Raw genomic sequence first — 17,907 nt, 5'->3', positions numbered from 1 at the left:
GTGAAATGTCAATCTCGTACACATAATATAACGGACTTACTGAACTGAAAGATGCCGTGGTCGATGAGAGCCACTTACTACTCGATTTGCATCGTGCCACAAGACGTTTGTACTATCATGTATGTACTAGTGCCGCGGCGGTGTTCTTACCACCCACCTACCCGTTCTGGATTTGAAAGACATGGTTTCGCATGAACAGTTTAACCAAGCACATCTCACCAAGCACATACATACTCACAGCGCATCAACTTACAGCTGGCCTGCAAGCCAGATTCATGTACCAATAGCTTTCTAGGGTGTTCAGATACCAGCGTTACGCCACCCTGAACTCATCATGAATACTAGTAGCGCCCCAACTTCTCGGGCCACTCCACCGGGTTTCAGACGCTCATCTAGTATCGCAACGTCGCCTCCCCCTGCGAAGAGCCTTTCTATACCACGTCCAGCTCTGGCTTCTGTTCGTGTCCCAAATTCACAGGGCGCAGCAGTATCACGCCGCTCTTCTACGAAAGCAGCACCAACAATGGGACCAGAGTCTCGCGAGTCGCTGAATGTTGCTCTCAAGCATGAGACCGAAAAGAAGGAAGAGGTGCATTCATAATTCTGAGAGAGAGTGCTTCGCTGACCGCCACATCAGTTGCTCGTCCAAGTCCAAAATAAGGATCAGATGATTGCCAGTCTGACGGCTGAGAACGACAATGTCATGTCTGCCTTGAATACGACAGAATCTCGCTTGAACGAAATGTACGTCGATCAGGCGCGGATGGAAGAGGAGATGGCAGCCCGTATCGAAGTCTCTGAAAAGCTGCGGGCACAAGTCAGGGAGCTTGAACGGGAGAAGCGAGATTTGCAAAGGCGATATAATGAGCAGGTCCGTTTTTATCTCTTCTCGCACTTCATACACACATGGATGATCGTAGACATCAACATTCGAGGCAGAGCGACAAGCATCTTATGACAACGAACAGCACCTCAGATCACGGATTCAGTCCCTTACGCAAGCCCGCAAAGCTGCTGAACCGCCCCGATCTGCCGATGCAACGCTTACTACGGATTCTTCTCACCCCGATCTCCTTGACACCGACGTTGAGGCGGAGGCAGAGGCATCAGAAGTTGCCATCCCTAGAAATCGCGAGGAACACCACTATTCTACTAAGCAGGACCTCAACGATCCGGAAAGCGAACCGGCTGAAATGACTGCTCTCAACCTTGAGCTCTCGACACTATCAACATCTTATACATCCTTGCAAAGTACTCTCATACTTTTGCAAGTACAGCTTGTGGATTTGAAGAGAGTGAACAATCAATTACAAGAGGACAACGAGAGCTACATGATCTTGTTACGAGAGAAGACGTTAAGCGGCCAATTTGATCTCTTAAAACAAGTCGGTGGCGCCCCAAACACGACGGACGGCGGCTATGATGACGATGAAGTGATGGTGGACGACGCAGGCAGTCTCAGGAGTACGGGCAGGAGCGTGTTGGACAGGGTCGAGGAAGAGATGACGGAGGATAATGATCTGGAGCAATGTTTCAGACCTGATTCGCCATCTTCAAACCGTCATGGACGTCATGTGCGCAGGAATGACTCGGCGTCACATTCTCCCCCGCGCGGAGAGTCTCTCGCCGACCTCCCTATTACTGGTCCAGGACTTGACCTGGCTGCTGAACTTGGCCGTGCTGAGAACAAGGACATTCTCTCCGGAGATACCATCGATGGCGATCGAGCTCTTGATGGCAAAGGAAGGCGAAAGAGGGTATCTGCGGACACCAGAAAAGTCTCCACTTCTGACATGCCAGACTCAAATGCAGACCTCGAAGCCCTGCGATCAGAAGTCAAGACTCTCAAAGATGCCAACAAAGCACTTTCTTTATATGCGTCCAAAATCATCGACAGAATCATTGCAGAAGAAGGCTTCGAGCATGTCCTTTCAGTGGACTATGAGAAGTCTCCGAACATGCATTCCAAGTCTCCTTCTCTGGGTGTAATAACCACTGCCAGTGCACCAGCGAAGGCATCCAAACCTCGACCACAATCAACCTTTTTCTCTCGAGCCGCCTCGGATTCCGCTCCCACCCCCGCTCCCGCTCCCGAGAAGATGCCATCGTCACCACCTCCCATTTCCGATACCTCTGCCCCGAAGACATCTCAACGACGCTCTATGTCCATCGACTGGAAGAACTTCTCTTTGTTCGGCGGCGCAGAGAAGAAACCCGAACAAGCCAATTTGCGACCTCTCACGCTGAAATCAACTTCCACACCCATGACCAGCGCACGCAAATTGGAGACCCATGAAGATGAGGAGGATCGGCGGGAAAGAGAGCGGCTCCATGCAACCATGAAACTCATGGGTATTGAGCAACCTGCTTCTTCTCCATTGGTGTCCATTCAAAAGAGTTATTCGACCCCCGAGAGCCCTCAGACTGCTACAGCCAGTCGCTTTTCAATCTTTAGGTCACGATCCACTACTGGTCATTCCGATACTTCGTCTGTCAACTCCGGACCTTCGACACACAATAGTCATCAAGCAACGTATGGACTTGGCATCATTGGTGATGGGCGGTCTGGGCTTACGCATGAGGCTCTGGAGCAAGCGGAGGCAGAGAACTCTTTGGCGGCATTGGATGCGCATGAGCAAATGCTCATCGATGAGATTGCCAAAGGTAGACCGGGAGGTTTTACTGAACCCCCGAGGAGCCTTGGGGAGGAGTGGAGAAGTCGCAGAAGCAGAAGGAGCGGAGGTGGGAGTAGCAGTACGGTTTGGAGTGCTGGAATGAGCCCCACAGGGGATGAGCCAGATACCTGAGTCTGAGCTACTTTCTGTATCACACTGCATATACCTTATTTATGCATACCATGATATATTTGTGCCGTGTTGCGAATAGACAACTTGTGGATTTCATACGATGTCGAGTGTTAATGTTTGATTCGAGTTTGTAGGTTATGTAATTCACATCTGCAAAAACCTTATCTAATTGATGTAATGGAGATTTTGCAGAGGCTGTAACCTCTTGTACAATGATACACGACTCCACGATGGTTTAGTTAATGAAGGGGGACTGATGCAGCAGCCCCGAGCTCATGTTGTCGTGGCGTCGGTCGCGCGCGCATGCAGTGGCGGTCCTGCAAGGTCGTGAGCGTCATGTCCGCGTTGCACACACTCAGATACTTGCCTCAGCGCTGTTCTGACAGCCGCTGTGACAGGGTTTGTGGTCCGATAGTCAATGGCCCGGGTAGGGCCCAAAGATGGTAATACACGAGCGAGTTTTTCTAAAAGCAAAGAAAGCGAGATGGAAATGCAAAGCAGATCCGGCAACGCAAACATTAAGATACTTACGCTGACCCGATGGATATGGTTTTTTCACTGGGAACTTAGCGGAACTTGAAGAACAAACCTATCCAGTTGTGTCTCACTGAAACACAATGTGCCATGTTCGACGAAAGGGGTCAAAGTTAGGAGTGAAGTAAATGCATTGTGAACATACGGGAAGAGACAGGAAGGTACAGTCTCCGGGGTTATGCTGGGCCGAGCGATTATCGATGTTCATTGTGACAAGTGAACTCGAGAGTCATGAAGACTTTTGTGGAGGTTGCGTATTTGAGCATACATTTGGCGAGGGATGAAAGGGAATAACTTTGACGGAACTAGAAGAGACCTTCGCGAAATGACGGGAACAGAAGCAAGAGGTATGCCATGCCATCGGTAGGGGAGGGAAAACGTCACGGGATGTCAACGTCAACTGTGCACCTTTCTCAGAATGTGCCCGCTGTCAGCTGAGCGTTTCTGCTTCAATCAGCAAGCGGCTTTGCTGTTAAGATCACAAGTTGTCCTTGCTGCCAGATTCAGGAATAACATAGCAAGCCCAAGATGACAAACGAGCGGCGAGAAAAGCAGCAATGCTTAGCAAGATACTAGTGCAGGCCTAGACGGTTATCTACTATAAGGGTTGCAGTTTCCTGGAATCAGTTCCTAGTTGTGTCCATAACAACCAGTCTGGTCACATCAATCATTCAACCACTATGAAATAAAGGCACAATCACCTAATTTGGCATGCTGCAGAATCCTGGCGTATGGCCATAGCAGATTGTCCCTGTGGTGTTCGAGGACGGATCAGGAGAATACGGGTTCCGGACCACAGTCTTTGAAGGGCTGTGAACATGATCTACGACAACGAACGTGCACAGACACGAGGCAAAGGTATCTTGATTCGTCTAAGATCGTATCGTTGGAAATCGTAAAGCGGCGACAAATGAAACGGTACTCTCCATGCAGTCTGGGAACATCATAAAAGGAGACATATTCGTGCTCACCAGCTATATCTAGCCTATCGTTCCTTTTATCAATACGAACACACTGCTGACATAGTGATTGGTTATATATCCCAAATGATCACACTTGGAAATTTGTGCCATAACACAGCACACGGTACTACTTGACACTGTCGGAAGTCAGCGCTTTCAGTTTTCATATCGCACACCTTTGTTCTTGAAATCTGACGCGCACATCCTTAATGTGCATACGACTGGAATGAATGTTGATATGTAGATGGGTTTGGTTCAAATGAGCATACTCACGTGCGCCACCCAAACCCTTATGCATGCACTTCCCGAACAATGTGCTAGATAACGCCCCCATGAAGAAGCATATATGTCGCTGACATCTTACGTGGATGGCAAACATAGGGGACATTGGCATTACACCAGTGGTCGTATACCATCCATCATCACCGTGAAAGTCTTGGAATATCGGGTATAGTCATGAACGTAGTAGTAGACTCTCGTGCATTTAGATTATCGTACATTGAAGTTATTGCGCCTCTGGGACATCAACACGCTTCACGAGTGTATTCTGCGCGTGAGTGCGGATCGTCTGAAATAGGTTTGACGAGTACTGTGGATTTGAGAGTATCAATGGCTGTCGAAGTTTCTCAAGTTCCCTTGAAAGCGGATTAATACGAGCATATAGTAAGAGTGAGGAAATCGTATGAACTCACAAAGCACGTTTTCGCTGGTTCTTCTTTAGCGGTATTCCCTTGCCCTCTCCAATCTGAAGCGTTTTGGTTTGAACTTTGTGAGCGCGAGCATCCTTTGTCTCCTCGGCTGCTGGACTGCCTTGTTCTGGCGAGTCACTCATATCAATGGCAGAAAGAACAGCGCCAATGGCATCAAGTCCGCCGCCGACTTGTTCTCGTTGCCGTCTATTGAATCGGCGTCTCTGCACTTTCGAGTATGGCGATGTTTTCGATTTCAGTTCTGAAACACAGGATGAGAAGACAAATCATAGTTGGAAATATAGAACGTACTTTCAATGAAAGCTTCGTGTTTGAGCTGCTGTTTCTCTTTCTTTTTTATTGATTGACGAGGCTGAGTAGCTGCTGTGGACATTTCTTGCAATATTACTTCCCCCTGACGAGTGTCGAGATTAAGCACAGAATTAGATTCAAAATTTTGTCATAAGACGCACTGAAATCTCTGCCGCGGCACCTACTTCGACCGCTTCAACCGCATTCTCTTGCACTGCAAATTGTCGCTGGGCAGGCTTAGCGGAAGGTTCATGGGCTGAAATACGTTTTCTGCGCTCTCTAGGCTATAATAAATATCAGTGAGATGTGTAGCAGTGAGGCTCATTGCCCACCATCTTGATAGATTTGAATCAAAGCAGTACATGACGTAAGATGCAGAAAGCTTCTGATTCTAATAAGTGTAAACAGATACTAGGGAGGAATGAAACACCGTCGGATAGACCCTTCCTTCTGACAAGCAATTTTTGCCGGTCCATCGAAATTTAGCGATATCAGCGGTTTTTGCACCGTTTTACCCGAATCCCGGAGTATTACCCTCGAAAACCGAAAAAACATATATTTAGTGCTCTAAGTTTGGATCTAATCTAAGCAGTACAGTCAATAGAAAATTATGCATAATGAACGGCACCGTGCGACAATGTCGCTTCCAAATAAATACAACAGTATCCAAAGATGGACAGAGGATCTTAGTGCTCGAGCCGAACCCGGGACTGCTGGGCGCAAGCGTTGTCCACGAAATCATCAGAAATGAGGTCGCCACCCTCGCTTGGCTTTGCGTTCTCGACGCCGACTGCAATGAAGGCTAGAACAACCAGGAGGGCACCTGCCAGTACTTGCGCAGCGGCAGGCTTCCCAAGGAAGGAGTCCCCGATGACCGCGACAGGAATGGTGAGACCAAGACCGACTGTCACCACTAAAGGCGTGGTCTTCAGCATCGCAATGACGTATAGGTAGTCACTCGATAAGGTGATAAACATCTAAACCATGTAAATTCCCAACACTGAGACACTGACGACGGAAACTCACATTCAACAAGATAATAACAATAGCATTATGGGTGGTGGGTATCTCAAAGCGCTCCATTCCAGCCAGATGCAGGATGACGCCCATGGGCCAGGATAGAACTATGTTGAAAAATCCCACAAACCCAAAAAACAATTGCATGTCAATTCTCGACTCTTCCCTAATCTGAACCTTGAGAAAGACGACGTAGAGAGCATAAAACACAGCCGACATCAAAGCCAAGAAGTCTCCCAAAACTGGTAATGAGGTGGCAGCCTTGTAAATTATTGATGGCCCTATTCCTTCTGGTTGGCCATCGGGAGACCCGTCAGAAATAGCAACAAGGATAACACCAACAAAGCTTGTTACAAGCCGGTGAGCCGAATCATACATGGAGAGAACGAAATTAACTACATACGCAGTAAGCACAGCTCCAATCTTGATCAATGTTAGGGTTTCCACGCGGAACATACGTCCAACAGCAAGAGTGAACATGCCTTCCAGGGATGACGTATTGGTACAGCTGATGAATAATAGTAGTACAAACACACTCACCACTTGTACCAGACAGAATTGTTGAACTTGCGACGCTGGTGTACGCCAGAGCGGCGTTCAAAGCCCAGTTCGCAATAAACCACAGGAAGCAGAATCCAAGTGCCAACCTTGCGGTCTCCTTCACGGTGAACGACCTATCGACCTGATCAATTGGAGCTATCAGCTCCACCTAGATATAGTCAGAGGGGTCGTGTGAAAGAATGATAGACAATGTAATTACTGCAGGCTCTGCATCAATGTCAAGCTCTTGCTCCAGCGGCTGATAATCTATGGTTGACCTGAAGTCGGTATCGATTAGCAATTAGAGTGATGGAATACCGTTTAAAGTTACCTTGTGGATTTGGGCGGACCCCACCGATCAGCCCATAATCTTCGTGTGATGTATGGCAGCAAGTAAAACACAAATGATGCAGTGTTAGTGTATGTTATCCTGCATCACCGTAAGGATGTATCCAACTACGAAGATGGGAATCACACTTACAAGAATGGCTTCTGGTACCCGTCGTCATACATGTCCTGCAGGAAATTGATGGATATCACTGCTCAGAAGTGCACTCATTTGCTTACTTGCGTCAAGAAACTGGACGCAGTCCATAATAGGACAACCGCGAAGAGGAGACCAAGGCCGACGATGTAATTCTTGGTGTTCGTGTTCCTAGGAACGCCTTCTGAAGGCTCGCCGCCGGAGTCGGACACGGTGTTCATCTGAACCAAAGGATGATCGATGAAACAAGACTAGCACTGGGTGGGCATACGCACTTATTCAATGAAGGGCCCGAGGGATCCAGTGGGTGCCAACATGTGTTGCCGTGTGAATTTTTGAGAAGACAGATTGAATGTCAGTACCAGTGGCACTTAGCACTCTACAATCAACCAATTCAACGGTCTATCTTTAATGCTACTCTAAAATCAAATGAATCCATTTCAATGGTACATGTGGATGAAGATAGGTATGTATATAATACACCGCACTGGAGCGCCTAGATTGGTAGTCCGTGATAATGAAGGAATATATGAAGTGTAGCATGAAATGCAAACAGAAAAATGACATGACGGATCCGATGAATATCTACGTGATATGATCTAGGATAGAAGGGTGTACGAGCCACGTAGTGCGCTAAAACGGCATTGTAGGGCGAAAGCCAGCATACGACTTGACCTTCTCAAAAATCCTGAAGAGGCTGATGACAATATTGATGCAATACGTGACAAGGCCAACCCCAACCAGGCAAATCAATGCAAGTTGATAGTCGCAAAGCGTATCTCCCACTCCGCCCTCATTTCGTCCAAGGTTCGGAAGCGTTAGCTCTGGCCGACTGAGTTCATCGTACCAAGCTATGCTTTTCGCTGACGCACAGGGAATAAGAGAGGTGAAGAAATTGTCGAAACAGAGGGAAAACGCCGCAGACCATGCACAGATGAAACAAACTTCGAGGAGGGTGTGTGCAAGTTTGGCAGATGTTCGCCATAATCCCATGGGGCGACCGAAATATTCGAGCTGTAATGGAATGAGATGACAGTGAGAAATCAAGGTGGAAAGACTTGCATATATTGCCACCATGACATGGACCAAAGTCAAAGGTGCAAATATAATTACTAAGGTTCTGGCAAACGTATGTTCATCAAGTTGTCACTTATCAAGCTGCGAATTGACGTACGGAGAACTTCCTACGATTCCCATGACACTATACTGCAATTCGACGATACGTATTCTGATAGCCACCGCAAGGGCCGCAGTGGTAAATGTTATATTGATGAATCTAAAAAGCTAGATCGCAGATTCATACACACAACAAAGTGAGTAGATAGCACTGCACTTACCAATGGCACATATATATTCGTAAGAATGAAAGTTCTGAAGCGCTTCGTCCTAGATCTCCCAGAGTTAGACCTGTCTCCTGATTCATTATCTGAGCGATCTTCAGTCATCCCAAGGTTGGAATAATCATTCGTAGGGAAATCGCGTGTTGGTTCCCATGGCGTGTCCCAACCAGGAGTTTTATTGCAAGGTAAAGTGAAAGGTGCAGAAGACTCGGCATGAAAATGTACAGCTCCCTTCTCCAGTGGAGACGCTGTCTGAAAGTAGGGTTCATTGTACGACCGGGGATTCATGTATGATGGTAAGGGTGGTCTATTTTGGTGGGCAGCACCTATCTTGCCAGCCGCTTGACTCGAAGGCTCTCCCTGAGGTTCTCGAGGACGTGCAAACGTCCCCCAAGGTGATTTATTCTCGGACCAAGTTCCATTTACTCCTCCAAATGACGAACGAGAAGCGGCGAGGTCGGATGGTTTCTGATCATATAAATGATGGTCATCATCTATGGGAGAAGGAGGTTCATCTTGCGCCCAAGCTACGTAGATTAGGGGACAACGTAAGCGACACCGCTCGATTAACATTCAGAAATTCATACGGGGTGCGGTAACGACGGTTCTCGTCGCTGAAGGTACTACAAGTGCATGACTCCGGACTGATGCTGCAAGACTACTATTTGACGGAATCGATAGAGGTTTTCGAGTGCTGGCAGCTGATAGAGACATGGGCGAAGGAACGAAAAAAGAATGAGGCCTAGAGACCAGCTAGTGCAGATTGAATGCCGGTCAGTTGTTTTTCAGGCCATCGGCTATACACAGATTCTGGTAAGTGATGCGAAAGTGCTCTAAATGTGCCGAGATGCCGACTATATGTGGTTACACCTGGGGTCATTCAATTATCGGTAAGGTTAACACATGGAGGACGGTTTTCCCTCAGTGTCAGCTAGCGGCCCTGTCGGCTCAAGATTCATTTCTCAAAACGACCTAGAGGAGGCGAAGGCCCGCAGAGACGAACAGTGGAAAGCAGCATATGCCAGGTGCGCAGCAGATACAGCCTTAACTCAAAGTACAATGACACATGAAGCTATACTAGGCTCGGACAGGTTCCTCCGCCACAGCCTGTGGAAGATTCGTTCGATGGTCGAAGTCTAGCAGAGGTGAGTAGCAATGCTTTTGCCTCCAGTGTTCACTTGAAATCGAACCGTGAATAGAAATTAGCCGCGAACAGGGTACGTTACTACAGTTGTTCTTCATTTGGTGGATTAATAGGTGGGTTAGGCCGCGAAGCAGGAAGAATGGGAGGAGAAGACGAAATTAGGCAAGTCAGAATGATATCTTTTCATGGTGATCTTGACTTGCCCAATTGTAGCAAATCAATTTCGAGCACTAGAAGAGGACGAGATTATGTTTCTAGATTCCATCAGAGAAAAGCAGGCCGAAGAAGAACGCCTCCGGAAAGCACAGGACGGCGAGGAGCTTTCAGACTTCAGAAAGTATGTCTCCGTTCATTATTTCTCCGTCGCTGACATTGAGAATCCGCAAAGAGCTGTTGCAGCTAGGGAAAATGACCTCAACAAACCTACGCAGCCTATGGCACAACCACGGAAACAGAGTGATGATACTCCGGAGAAGCCTAAAGTTCCCGTGGTGACGTCCAAGAAAGATGTCAAGAAATCATTGAAGGGTGTTGTAGTGAAGAAGAGACCCAAGTCTAATGTTCCAACACCCAGCGAACCGAAGGCGAAGGAATCTATCAAGAACATCGATAAGGATGCACCACCAGTCACAAAACGTCGCAAGATATCCGAATCATGACATCCATCGTAATTCCATCTCCCGACTTTCCTGTAGTTGTCATTGTGGATTTGTTCGTTGTAGCATCATCTAATTCAAGAACACGCTGCTCAGTCTTGACATTCCATTGTCTTCTAGATACAACACCAGAAGCATGCATGATATATGCTCATTTGTCTTCTCCGTGGGTCAGGTCTCATCCTCCCCGAGCTGTCGGTGTCGGTGTCCATCGCACACGGTTGAGATCCCTTTCCCCAGTCTGTCTCGTTTCCCAGCCAGACATTCGACCCATCGCCTCCGCCCTTCTCGCTGCTGCGGTACCTATCGTAGTTCTATCCAACAATCTTTTTGCTGCAGGTGTCAGATTGCCAGGCGCGTCAGCTCTCCGTGGAGTCCAACTTGGAGGGCCCATAGAACCTGACTTTGAGGAACTTCCTCGGGCTGGTGTACGTCCGATAATTGGGGTCGGCCCCCCAAGGAGAATAGCTTTCGCGCGAAGGCTTTTTGAAGCATGTGAGGATAACCTGTGAGATAATGCCTCACGGCTCGACGGCGCAGCAATATGGAAAGGCGTGCTAGGCAGTGGCAAGGCTTCTGCTGGATCATCGGACTTTGACAATATCCGTGGAGTTGCATTGAGGGTCCCCCATGTCATGAGCTGATTAACGGCAGAAGGGCCCAGCTCAGCAGCGGTAGGTGAAGGCAGGCTGGGTACAAGCGAAAATTCATTGATAGGGGACCGCGGTCGATCTAGTGAGGTGGTTAGAAGGAAAAAAAAAGACCGACGTGGGATAGAACTTACACGGCGTGCCAGTGATGGCGGCATCAATTCGACTGCGAGTGGGACTTGGCGGAGCAGATGTAGCTCGCGACTGAGAATCCCCTTCATCTTGTTCTGTTAGACGTGTATTCACATGCGTTATGATACCGAGATCATCGCTTGCTTTAGCTTTCGATGTACGCGGGTGGTACGGAGACATGTCGGCGTCAGGGGAGAACATGAGAGAATTGCGGGCCTGGAATCCAGTACCTCAGCCATAAAATGAAAATTGAAAATATCATCTGAGCCAAACGCACCTTGAAATTCCAGCCATCAACACCAGCCGGACGAGTATCTTTCCTTGGCGCCATAACGTCCATAGACTCGCCTTCCTCAGCCGCTTCACTGAGAATGGCCACCTCCTTTCCCTTATCATTGTCCTTCGCATCTTGACTTTTACCTTCAGGTTCCTTCGACGACTCTCCACTTTGCGTGATGAGTCCTGCGACACCAGGGGCCTCGATTACAAACTTCTCTCTCACACCTGGTGCTTGAGAAGGCTCAATCATCATCCTCTCCCTCGCCTCAATCATCCTATCCCTCTGATCCTCGACTCTCTTCTGTGCCTCCCATGCCCAACCCCACCTCTCCTTCCTCTTCCGGTTCTCCTCATCCATAATCTGCGTAAAGCTAGCGTTGTCTTCCGAGGTGTACCGTGCCTGGAAGTTGTCTAGACTCATGCTTGTATTGTACCGCGGGCGTTTCGTCACTGGCTCCCCGCGTGGCGTGTGTAGCGGTGTCTCGGATGCACCAGCACCGTAGGGCGTTGCGGACGGTGTCTGCCACGGTCGTCCGCGGTAGGTGGCGGGGGTACTGTTAACTTCCTGTAATCTACGCACGGATGCGTTGATCAAGTGGGGGTCTCTCGATGTCACAGCATCAAGGTATTCATTGGTCGCGTCGAGATGCACGAGAGAAGGGAAGAAGTCTCTCGCTATGATGTGAGACAAGGCTGCTGTGTACTCATCTTCTTCGAGCACTTGTTGAGAATTTAGCGAGCGAAATGATTCAGATGGACCGGGTGTAGACATTATACAGAGCGTGGGTAGTGATACTCGCGTACAGTCCAAATAGACTTCAGTCACTGTGCAGTGGACGTTCCCGAAGGGGAGAGCATTGTCATTGTGGTTACGTAAATGATCATTAAGAATAATTCACACAATTCCGCAGAGAAAAATAAAATGACAGATGGAAAGAAAAAAATACGAGCACAGATCGGCTGCAGAAATAAACAAGTAATGTATCATGGCACCAGCGGAAGTGGGGAGAAGCGCGAAGTGTCGCTGGTAAATGGGTATTCGTTCTGTTTGTGTTCATGAATGTCATACGAGGCATGGATCAGCAGGTACACCCTGCAGAATAGTGCGCGAAAACGAGTGAGCATGGGGTAGTGGTCTTCGAGACCTAAAATGCAAGATGCGTGTAGTCTAAACGTTCATCAGGGTGCGCCACTCCCAAGTCAGCATAGCATATCACAGACGGAAAATGAGAGATTCAGGAAGAAAAGTCAAGAAGCGCCGCCACGTCCAAAATTAAGCACGTTGCTCCCAGACCTGCCCCGAGGTTTCTTGTCAGGTTCTAGTAAACCGCTATTGTCCTGACTAGGAAGCTCCAATCCGCCGCTCTTCCATGCACCGGTGATACCCGCAGGTCGACCAATCCTGCTCTGTGACAATATCGAGGTACTGCTGGCGGAGGATGGGATCCTAGAGGATGCCCGAACTGTAACATTGGAGTGCGACAAAGGGAGCTGTGGTGGCGATCTCAAGTCCTTCTGGACTTTGCCACTGTATGAGAACGGTCGTTCACGATAGCGGAACTCTGAATCCGAAGAAGGCGTAGGTGACCCAGCATTGCTAGAACCTATAGAGGAACGTTTCGGTTGACTGTATGCACCGCCGTGCGGACCAGTCCCTGGTCCGGTGGACTTCTTGTAGCCAGTGACTGCTGGACGGGAGATCGGAATGGGAAGAAAAGTGGGAGTTGCGGGGCGAGACGAAGGAGTAGGGATGGAACTCATTGTTGCAGTAGTGCTGAGGCTTGCTCCGGAGAGGCGTGATTGAGGTCGACGACTATGGGACATTGTGCTTTGGCCAAATTGACTGGGCTTGGAAAAAATAGGAGATGATACCGATAAAGGAACTGCACAGCGAAAAGCGCTGGGGGGCGAGGGACTAGATGGGCGTCCGTGTTCCTTCTCAGAATCCTTATTTGGAGAGGGAGTAGTATCGTCCATAATGAGAACCCATCCTGAATTATCAGGGTTGGGAGTGGTCGCGCCACTCGCCAAAACAGTGTCTACGCCAAGCCGCTGTGGAGTCGGTCTTCCAAGTTTGTTGTCCGGTATCACAGAGCGTGTAAAGGTACTCTTGGTTGACAATGTAGAGGATATAGTAGATGTGGAGGCCATCGTGGACATTGTCGCTCCCTGCCGCCCAGCATTGCTGCCCATCCGTAAGCGAGGAACACGTGTATGAATCTTCTGTTCTAGATTCCTGACACGAGCACGCATTTCGGAAACCATTTGAACACCCTTGCTCCTGGATGCCATCATGGGTATGGCAGTGATGTTGGATACGCTGGAACTGGCAGTAACAGCGGCAGGCCGTGGGACAAGGGCGGGAGTCCGAGGAGAGTTGCGTGAAGCAGCAAGGGTTGGAAGGGTGTTCGAACGAGTCATTGATGAAGGTGAGGAAGTATTAGGGTTGTGTTTGCTCAACTGGAAACCTGCGCGCTGGAGTAAGACGGACTGTCCATAATTTGAGTTGGCAGCGGTAGAAGGCGGGCGGGTAGGGGTAGGAATAGAGGATTTCTCGTTGGAAGAAAGATCAGATAATTCAAGATCTGGCGGTGGCGGAGTACTAAGCAGATTGTCATCCGATGAAGCCGTCGAAAGAGGAGGGAATAGTGATGAAGCGGTAGTGGAACCCGAAGTTTCGGTCAAAATGCTCGGTGCCCTAGAGCGAGCAGCTATCAGCTGATCCTTGAGGATAGAAATTTCTACAGATGAATCTAGCAGAAAAGTGTAAGTGCTCTATCCCCATGCAGTTCAAGATAACATACCTCGTAGCTCATCCTTGACACGTTGTAGTTCTTCCTCCAAATTAGCCTTGTCAAAGAGTTCATGCTCGAGCAATATCTTTTCCTCCAGCGCCTTGGAATATCTTGCTTCTATGTCCGCCAGACTCGACGCGACCACGCGCTCATTTCTCTCGAGGTCATCATTGCCCAACTCCAGGTCGCGCAATCTGATCTTCAATTTCTGAGACTCCTGCCTGAGTGTATCTAACTCCCGTTGCAGGGAAGTAGTGGTTGTATTGTACGTGGTCTGTAGCGATATGAATTTGGACTTTGTGAAGGGTTGATTAGCGGACTGGGTACGGAAGACGCGTGGAGAAATACCTTCCATTCGTCTCGGTCTAATTCTGTCTTTGCGACCTTGACTTTGAGATCCTGTTGTGCCTTCTCTGTACGGTCTATTTCCTTGATTAACTCCTCCTCAAGCTCTTTACTAGAAGTGTGAAATTCATCGAGTTCAGCACGAGTCTCTGCCAGCATATCGGCGACCTCATTGTACTTCGCTTTCCAGTCCGTGGAGGAGTAGCTGTTTTAAGAACATTGTTAGGAAACCAGATTGAGTGTGGCAAAAAGAGTATGAGTACTCTAACTGGTTGTCTTCTAAGGAGGCCATTATTGGATCTCTGCGTAGGGCATCTGTAGGAGACAGAACGGCCGTCATGAACCCTGTAAAGAAATAAAGTACAACTTAGAAACACAACCACTAGAAAATATCAAAGGAGAAAGGAAAATTTGTGGAAACAGGAGAAATGCTTGCAATTTGGTTCTTGACTTGTACACTTCTGTGTAACATTTGGTTGACCCGTGCCACATTTTGATTACATAATGCAAAGATCTAATTTACAAAGTCTCAGGTTTCGCGCACTTGCGCTTTTCTATTCGACCTGTCTTAGGACACCTCATTTCTTGCCACGAAACAGGATCCATTGATGCCCCTAGATTGTCGGTTAGAACTCGTACACGATGGAACCAAGGACTCTTACCAGCTTCACTGGTGGCAAAAATGACACCGAGGTCGTTGCGTGCAGTAGTGATGTAGTAACTGCGAGCATCACCAAGAGAAATCTGCGATGATTGAGCGAATCATTAATTACCGTGTTCACTGGATTAACTTACCACTACACCCTTGACGACATCTCCCCACGAAAACAATCGCTGATCTTCACCTTGTCTTTCTCGGTAGCTCTAACATCTTGAGTGCGTATGACACCATTAAATTCTTCACCAGCCGGTAGAGGAACACCATCAACAACTGAAATGGATACCATCGCCTGCAAAGGTGACAGACGAGTGACGGTCCCTAGTACGACCGAATTTTCTGCCGGTGGATGTGCTCGTACGCGAGATATTGCCAGGGTCTGCACACATTGAAAATCGAGTATGATTTGATCGTCAAGAGAATTAACCAACAGATCCTTCGTAATGTGCGACACCAACTAGGCTCGCTCTAACTTGCCCATCTTTTAAGTATAAACCTCCTCCAAGTTTTGGTATTGGACCACGAGAGGGGGATACCGGTTGACCTGGGAGTAAGATATCGGATGCCATGGGAAATCAATTGATGAACCCGAAAGCGAGCAGCTGCCGTGGAACGATGTACAAGGGAAAAGTCGGGAGACCGGTATTAATTAAGTTAACTCGCGTCGTTCGATCGGGTTTGTCGTTATTTGGCTGTGACATACTTCAAAAATCTCAGCCCACTCTGACTATACTTCCGCTCTCGAGGAATCGTGTTTCTGCTCCTTCAGCAACAATGGCCTCCTCTTCTATCGCTCGCGTCCTTTCACGGCGTATGATTCTTATTTCTTCATGTTGCTCACAACTAACATCATAAATAGAGATGCACATTTCTGCACGGAGACATGCCCTGACCAAGTTCTCCATGCCTGCCATGAGTCCCACAATGACCGAGGGTGGTATCGCCTCCTGGAAAAAGGCGGAGGGTGAAACATTTGCCGCCGGTGACGTGCTGCTCGAGATTGTTCGTTCACCTTACCTTGTCCTCGCTTCCATTCCGTTCCTCATGTCTGTTTACAGGAAACGGACAAGGCTACCATCGACGTAGAGGCCCAGGAGGATGGTATTCTTGCCAAGATTATCGTACGTCAGCTTCAAGCTTCAAGTTTTCGTCCTCTCATATTGCCTTGCGCACATTTAGGCCCCGGATGGTTCAAAAAATGTCGCTGTCGGCTCGCCCATTGCTATCATGGCTGAAGAAGGCGACGACCTGTCAGGTGCGACTCAACTGGCTTCCGAGCCTTCAGCCGCACCTCCTTCCCCACCTAAGATGGAAAGCACGCCTGAGCCTCCCAAAGCTGAGGAGGCTCCCAAGCTTACTCCATCCCAGGCCAAGCCTGAGCTTGCCAAGGGCGAACGGATATTTGCATCCCCCATTGCAAAAAAGATCGCTTTGGAACGCGGCATCCCATTAGCTCAAGTCAAGGGCACTGGTCCTGAGGGACGCATCATCCGAGATGACATCGAGAAGTACCAACCACCCGCGACAGCAGCCTCAGCGGTTGCCGCCACTTCTTCAGCACCTGCCGCTTCCCTTCCAGAATACACAGACACCCCAGTCACAAATATGCGACGCGTCATTGGCTCACGTCTCACCCAGTCCAAGCAAGAGCTGCCACATTACTATCTTACCGTCCAGATCAACATGGACAAAACGATGAAGCTCCGGGAGGTCTTCAACAAAACACTTGGCGAGAAAGACAAAGCTGCTAAGCTCAGCGTCAACGATTTCATACTCAAGGCCGTTGCATGTGCGTTGAATGACGTACCCGAGGCTAACTCGGCATGGCTCGGGGAGGTCATCCGACAGTGAGTACTTCTGCGGACATAAATGTATCAGATCTAATTCACCTTGCCCTTAGGTACAAGAAGGCTGATATCTCAGTTGCTGTCGCAACTCCCACTGGCCTGATTACACCTATTGTGAAGGATGTCGGTTCTAAAGGATTGGCAACCATCTCTAGTGAAGCGAAAGCTCTCGCCAAAAAGGCTCGGGATGGCAAGCTCGCTCCTCAAGAATATCAGGTAAGTGACATACTTTCATGCCGACTGAATGAAATTCATTGTTTCGATAGGGTGGCACGTTCACGGTGTCCAACCTTGGCATGTACGATATCGAACACTTCACTGCTATCATCAACCCTCCCCAATCGTGCATCCTTGCCGTTGGCACCACGAAGCCAACAATCGTCCCAGCTCCTGAGGAGGAGCGTGGTTTCAAAACTGTGAACATGATGAAAGTGACACTGAGCTCGGACCACCGGACAGTCGATGGTGCTGTAGGCGCTCGCTGGATGACTGCGTTCAAAGGTTACCTTGAGAATCCACTCACATTCATGCTTTAAAAGTACAATGTTTTCGGGTCTTTGAGGTCTGCCCATTGTTTCTAGACTAGATTACATTCATTACATGCACGCGTTATTTTTCTGTTGACTTGCGTGATGAAAGCATATGCATAAAGCCTCAAAATTGTGCACCTGCGGGATTTATGCGCCCCCTAGTATTCAAGTTCTAGACTCATGGAA

General features: G+C 48.6%; 9 protein-coding genes across 9 annotated transcripts; 3 read left to right on the top strand and 6 right to left on the bottom strand.

Moving 5' to 3' along the window:
• The first annotated feature begins 133 nt into the window (after nucleotides 1-133).
• Nucleotides 134-2,903, top strand: F5891DRAFT_1110747 (uncharacterized protein). Its single transcript, XM_041363712.1, has 3 exons — nucleotides 134-589; nucleotides 638-871; nucleotides 921-2,903. The coding sequence occupies exons 1-3, from the start codon at nucleotides 335-337 to the stop codon at nucleotides 2,805-2,807; spliced, it is 2,376 nt and encodes a 791-aa protein (XP_041224682.1). The 5' UTR covers nucleotides 134-334; the 3' UTR covers nucleotides 2,808-2,903.
• A 1,678-nt stretch (nucleotides 2,904-4,581) lies between these two features.
• Nucleotides 4,582-5,739, bottom strand: F5891DRAFT_416064 (ribosome biogenesis protein SLX9-domain-containing protein). The gene is made up of 5 exons (XM_041371743.1): nucleotides 5,637-5,739; nucleotides 5,466-5,588; nucleotides 5,305-5,407; nucleotides 4,996-5,254; nucleotides 4,582-4,938 (listed from the first exon to the last, which is right to left on the bottom strand). The coding sequence occupies exons 1-5, from the start codon at nucleotides 5,637-5,639 to the stop codon at nucleotides 4,809-4,811; spliced, it is 618 nt and encodes a 205-aa protein (XP_041224681.1). The 5' UTR covers nucleotides 5,640-5,739; the 3' UTR covers nucleotides 4,582-4,808.
• A 95-nt stretch (nucleotides 5,740-5,834) lies between these two features.
• F5891DRAFT_1039639 (uncharacterized protein) lies at nucleotides 5,835-7,733 on the bottom strand. Its single transcript, XM_041361958.1, has 8 exons — nucleotides 7,429-7,733; nucleotides 7,343-7,377; nucleotides 7,193-7,291; nucleotides 7,082-7,139; nucleotides 6,862-7,030; nucleotides 6,725-6,803; nucleotides 6,331-6,667; nucleotides 5,835-6,281 (listed from the first exon to the last, which is right to left on the bottom strand). The coding sequence occupies exons 1-8, from the start codon at nucleotides 7,564-7,566 to the stop codon at nucleotides 5,991-5,993; spliced, it is 1,206 nt and encodes a 401-aa protein (XP_041224680.1). The 5' UTR covers nucleotides 7,567-7,733; the 3' UTR covers nucleotides 5,835-5,990.
• Nucleotides 7,734-7,978: 245 nt separating this feature from the next.
• Nucleotides 7,979-9,399, bottom strand: F5891DRAFT_954218 (uncharacterized protein; the record flags this gene model as incomplete). The annotated part of the gene is made up of 4 exons (XM_041375242.1): nucleotides 7,979-8,465; nucleotides 8,520-8,629; nucleotides 8,683-9,212; nucleotides 9,273-9,399. 4 exons carry the CDS (start codon nucleotides 9,397-9,399, stop codon nucleotides 7,979-7,981), a joined length of 1,254 nt encoding a protein of 417 aa, XP_041224679.1.
• On the top strand, nucleotides 9,190-10,569 carry F5891DRAFT_1039635 (N-terminal domain of NEFA-interacting nuclear protein NIP30-domain-containing protein). The gene is made up of 6 exons (XM_041361957.1): nucleotides 9,190-9,710; nucleotides 9,767-9,830; nucleotides 9,885-9,902; nucleotides 9,952-9,991; nucleotides 10,043-10,166; nucleotides 10,218-10,569. The coding sequence occupies exons 1-6, from the start codon at nucleotides 9,589-9,591 to the stop codon at nucleotides 10,486-10,488; spliced, it is 639 nt and encodes a 212-aa protein (XP_041224678.1). The 5' UTR covers nucleotides 9,190-9,588; the 3' UTR covers nucleotides 10,489-10,569.
• Nucleotides 10,570-12,378, bottom strand: F5891DRAFT_1039633 (nuclear protein DGCR14). Its single transcript, XM_041361956.1, has 3 exons — nucleotides 11,545-12,378; nucleotides 11,270-11,483; nucleotides 10,570-11,217 (listed from the first exon to the last, which is right to left on the bottom strand). The coding sequence occupies exons 1-3, from the start codon at nucleotides 12,316-12,318 to the stop codon at nucleotides 10,664-10,666; spliced, it is 1,542 nt and encodes a 513-aa protein (XP_041224677.1). The 5' UTR covers nucleotides 12,319-12,378; the 3' UTR covers nucleotides 10,570-10,663.
• Nucleotides 12,379-15,156, bottom strand: F5891DRAFT_1039632 (uncharacterized protein). Its single transcript, XM_041361955.1, has 4 exons — nucleotides 14,950-15,156; nucleotides 14,690-14,891; nucleotides 14,351-14,636; nucleotides 12,379-14,299 (listed from the first exon to the last, which is right to left on the bottom strand). Exons 1-4 carry the CDS (start codon nucleotides 15,024-15,026, stop codon nucleotides 12,795-12,797), a joined length of 2,070 nt encoding a protein of 689 aa, XP_041224676.1. The 5' UTR covers nucleotides 15,027-15,156; the 3' UTR covers nucleotides 12,379-12,794.
• Nucleotides 15,157-16,055, bottom strand: F5891DRAFT_1039630 (uncharacterized protein). The gene is made up of 5 exons (XM_041361954.1): nucleotides 15,776-16,055; nucleotides 15,532-15,723; nucleotides 15,482-15,490; nucleotides 15,349-15,430; nucleotides 15,157-15,300 (listed from the first exon to the last, which is right to left on the bottom strand). Exons 1-5 carry the CDS (start codon nucleotides 15,911-15,913, stop codon nucleotides 15,206-15,208), a joined length of 516 nt encoding a protein of 171 aa, XP_041224675.1. The 5' UTR covers nucleotides 15,914-16,055; the 3' UTR covers nucleotides 15,157-15,205.
• On the top strand, nucleotides 16,043-17,809 carry F5891DRAFT_1039626 (dihydrolipoamide acetyltransferase). The gene is made up of 6 exons (XM_041361953.1): nucleotides 16,043-16,155; nucleotides 16,204-16,346; nucleotides 16,403-16,465; nucleotides 16,524-17,191; nucleotides 17,245-17,407; nucleotides 17,458-17,809. Exons 1-6 carry the CDS (start codon nucleotides 16,119-16,121, stop codon nucleotides 17,725-17,727), a joined length of 1,344 nt encoding a protein of 447 aa, XP_041224674.1. The 5' UTR covers nucleotides 16,043-16,118; the 3' UTR covers nucleotides 17,728-17,809.
• The last annotated feature ends 98 nt before the right edge of the window (nucleotides 17,810-17,907 follow it).

The sequence above is a fragment of the Suillus fuscotomentosus genome (genome assembly GCF_016647785.1).
Source record: "Suillus fuscotomentosus strain FC203 chromosome Unknown F5891scaffold_34, whole genome shotgun sequence".
Taxonomy (NCBI): Eukaryota; Fungi; Basidiomycota; class Agaricomycetes; order Boletales; family Suillaceae; genus Suillus; species Suillus fuscotomentosus.
This window is presented reverse-complemented; position numbering and strand designations above follow the sequence as displayed.

Bases quoted from the DNA above. Each gene is read 5' to 3' on its own strand.
- F5891DRAFT_1110747 (XM_041363712.1), top strand. From the start codon at position 335: ATGAATACTAGTAGCGCCCCAACTTCTCGGGCCACTCCACCGGGTTTC. The intron at 590-637 runs GTGCATTCATAA...CCGCCACATCAG, and splicing joins AGACCGAAAAGAAGGAAGAG to TTGCTCGTCCAAGTCCAAAA. The intron at 872-920 runs GTCCGTTTTTAT...GGATGATCGTAG, and splicing joins AAAGGCGATATAATGAGCAG to ACATCAACATTCGAGGCAGA.
- F5891DRAFT_416064 (XM_041371743.1), bottom strand. The intron at 5,255-5,304 runs GTACGTTCTATA...CCTGTGTTTCAG, and splicing joins ACACGAAGCTTTCATTGAAA to AACTGAAATCGAAAACATCG. The intron at 4,939-4,995 runs GTGAGTTCATAC...TCCGCTTTCAAG, and splicing joins AACCAGCGAAAACGTGCTTT to GGAACTTGAGAAACTTCGAC.
- F5891DRAFT_1039639 (XM_041361958.1), bottom strand. From the start codon at position 7,566: ATGAACACCGTGTCCGACTCCGGCGGCGAGCCTTCAGAAGGCGTTCCT. The intron at 6,804-6,861 runs GTGAGTGTGTTT...CATCCCTGGAAG, and splicing joins AATTCTGTCTGGTACAAGTG to GCATGTTCACTCTTGCTGTT. The intron at 6,282-6,330 runs GTGAGTTTCCGT...TACATGGTTTAG, and splicing joins TTGTTATTATCTTGTTGAAT to ATGTTTATCACCTTATCGAG.
- F5891DRAFT_1039635 (XM_041361957.1), top strand. From the start codon at position 9,589: ATGGAGGACGGTTTTCCCTCAGTGTCAGCTAGCGGCCCTGTCGGCTCA. The intron at 9,711-9,766 runs GTGCGCAGCAGA...AAGCTATACTAG, and splicing joins TGGAAAGCAGCATATGCCAG to GCTCGGACAGGTTCCTCCGC. The intron at 9,992-10,042 runs GCAAGTCAGAAT...GCCCAATTGTAG, and splicing joins GGAGGAGAAGACGAAATTAG to CAAATCAATTTCGAGCACTA.
- F5891DRAFT_1039633 (XM_041361956.1), bottom strand. From the start codon at position 12,318: ATGTCTACACCCGGTCCATCTGAATCATTTCGCTCGCTAAATTCTCAA. The intron at 11,484-11,544 runs GTGCGTTTGGCT...ACTGGATTCCAG, and splicing joins TTGATGGCTGGAATTTCAAG to GCCCGCAATTCTCTCATGTT. The intron at 11,218-11,269 runs GTAAGTTCTATC...CCACCTCACTAG, and splicing joins CGCCATCACTGGCACGCCGT to ATCGACCGCGGTCCCCTATC.
- F5891DRAFT_1039632 (XM_041361955.1), bottom strand. From the start codon at position 15,026: ATGACGGCCGTTCTGTCTCCTACAGATGCCCTACGCAGAGATCCAATA. The intron at 14,637-14,689 runs GTATTTCTCCAC...CCCTTCACAAAG, and splicing joins TAGACCGAGACGAATGGAAG to TCCAAATTCATATCGCTACA. The intron at 14,300-14,350 runs GTATGTTATCTT...CTTTTCTGCTAG, and splicing joins TGTCAAGGATGAGCTACGAG to ATTCATCTGTAGAAATTTCT.
- F5891DRAFT_1039630 (XM_041361954.1), bottom strand. From the start codon at position 15,913: ATGGCATCCGATATCTTACTCCCAGGTCAACCGGTATCCCCCTCTCGT. The intron at 15,724-15,775 runs GTTGGTTAATTC...CAATGTGTGCAG, and splicing joins TCGCACATTACGAAGGATCT to ACCCTGGCAATATCTCGCGT. The intron at 15,301-15,348 runs GTAAGAGTCCTT...CCGACAATCTAG, and splicing joins TTTTGCCACCAGTGAAGCTG to GGGCATCAATGGATCCTGTT.
- F5891DRAFT_1039626 (XM_041361953.1), top strand. From the start codon at position 16,119: ATGGCCTCCTCTTCTATCGCTCGCGTCCTTTCACGGC. The intron at 16,156-16,203 runs GTATGATTCTTA...CATCATAAATAG, and splicing joins CGCTCGCGTCCTTTCACGGC to AGATGCACATTTCTGCACGG. The intron at 16,347-16,402 runs GTTCGTTCACCT...GTCTGTTTACAG, and splicing joins GTGACGTGCTGCTCGAGATT to GAAACGGACAAGGCTACCAT.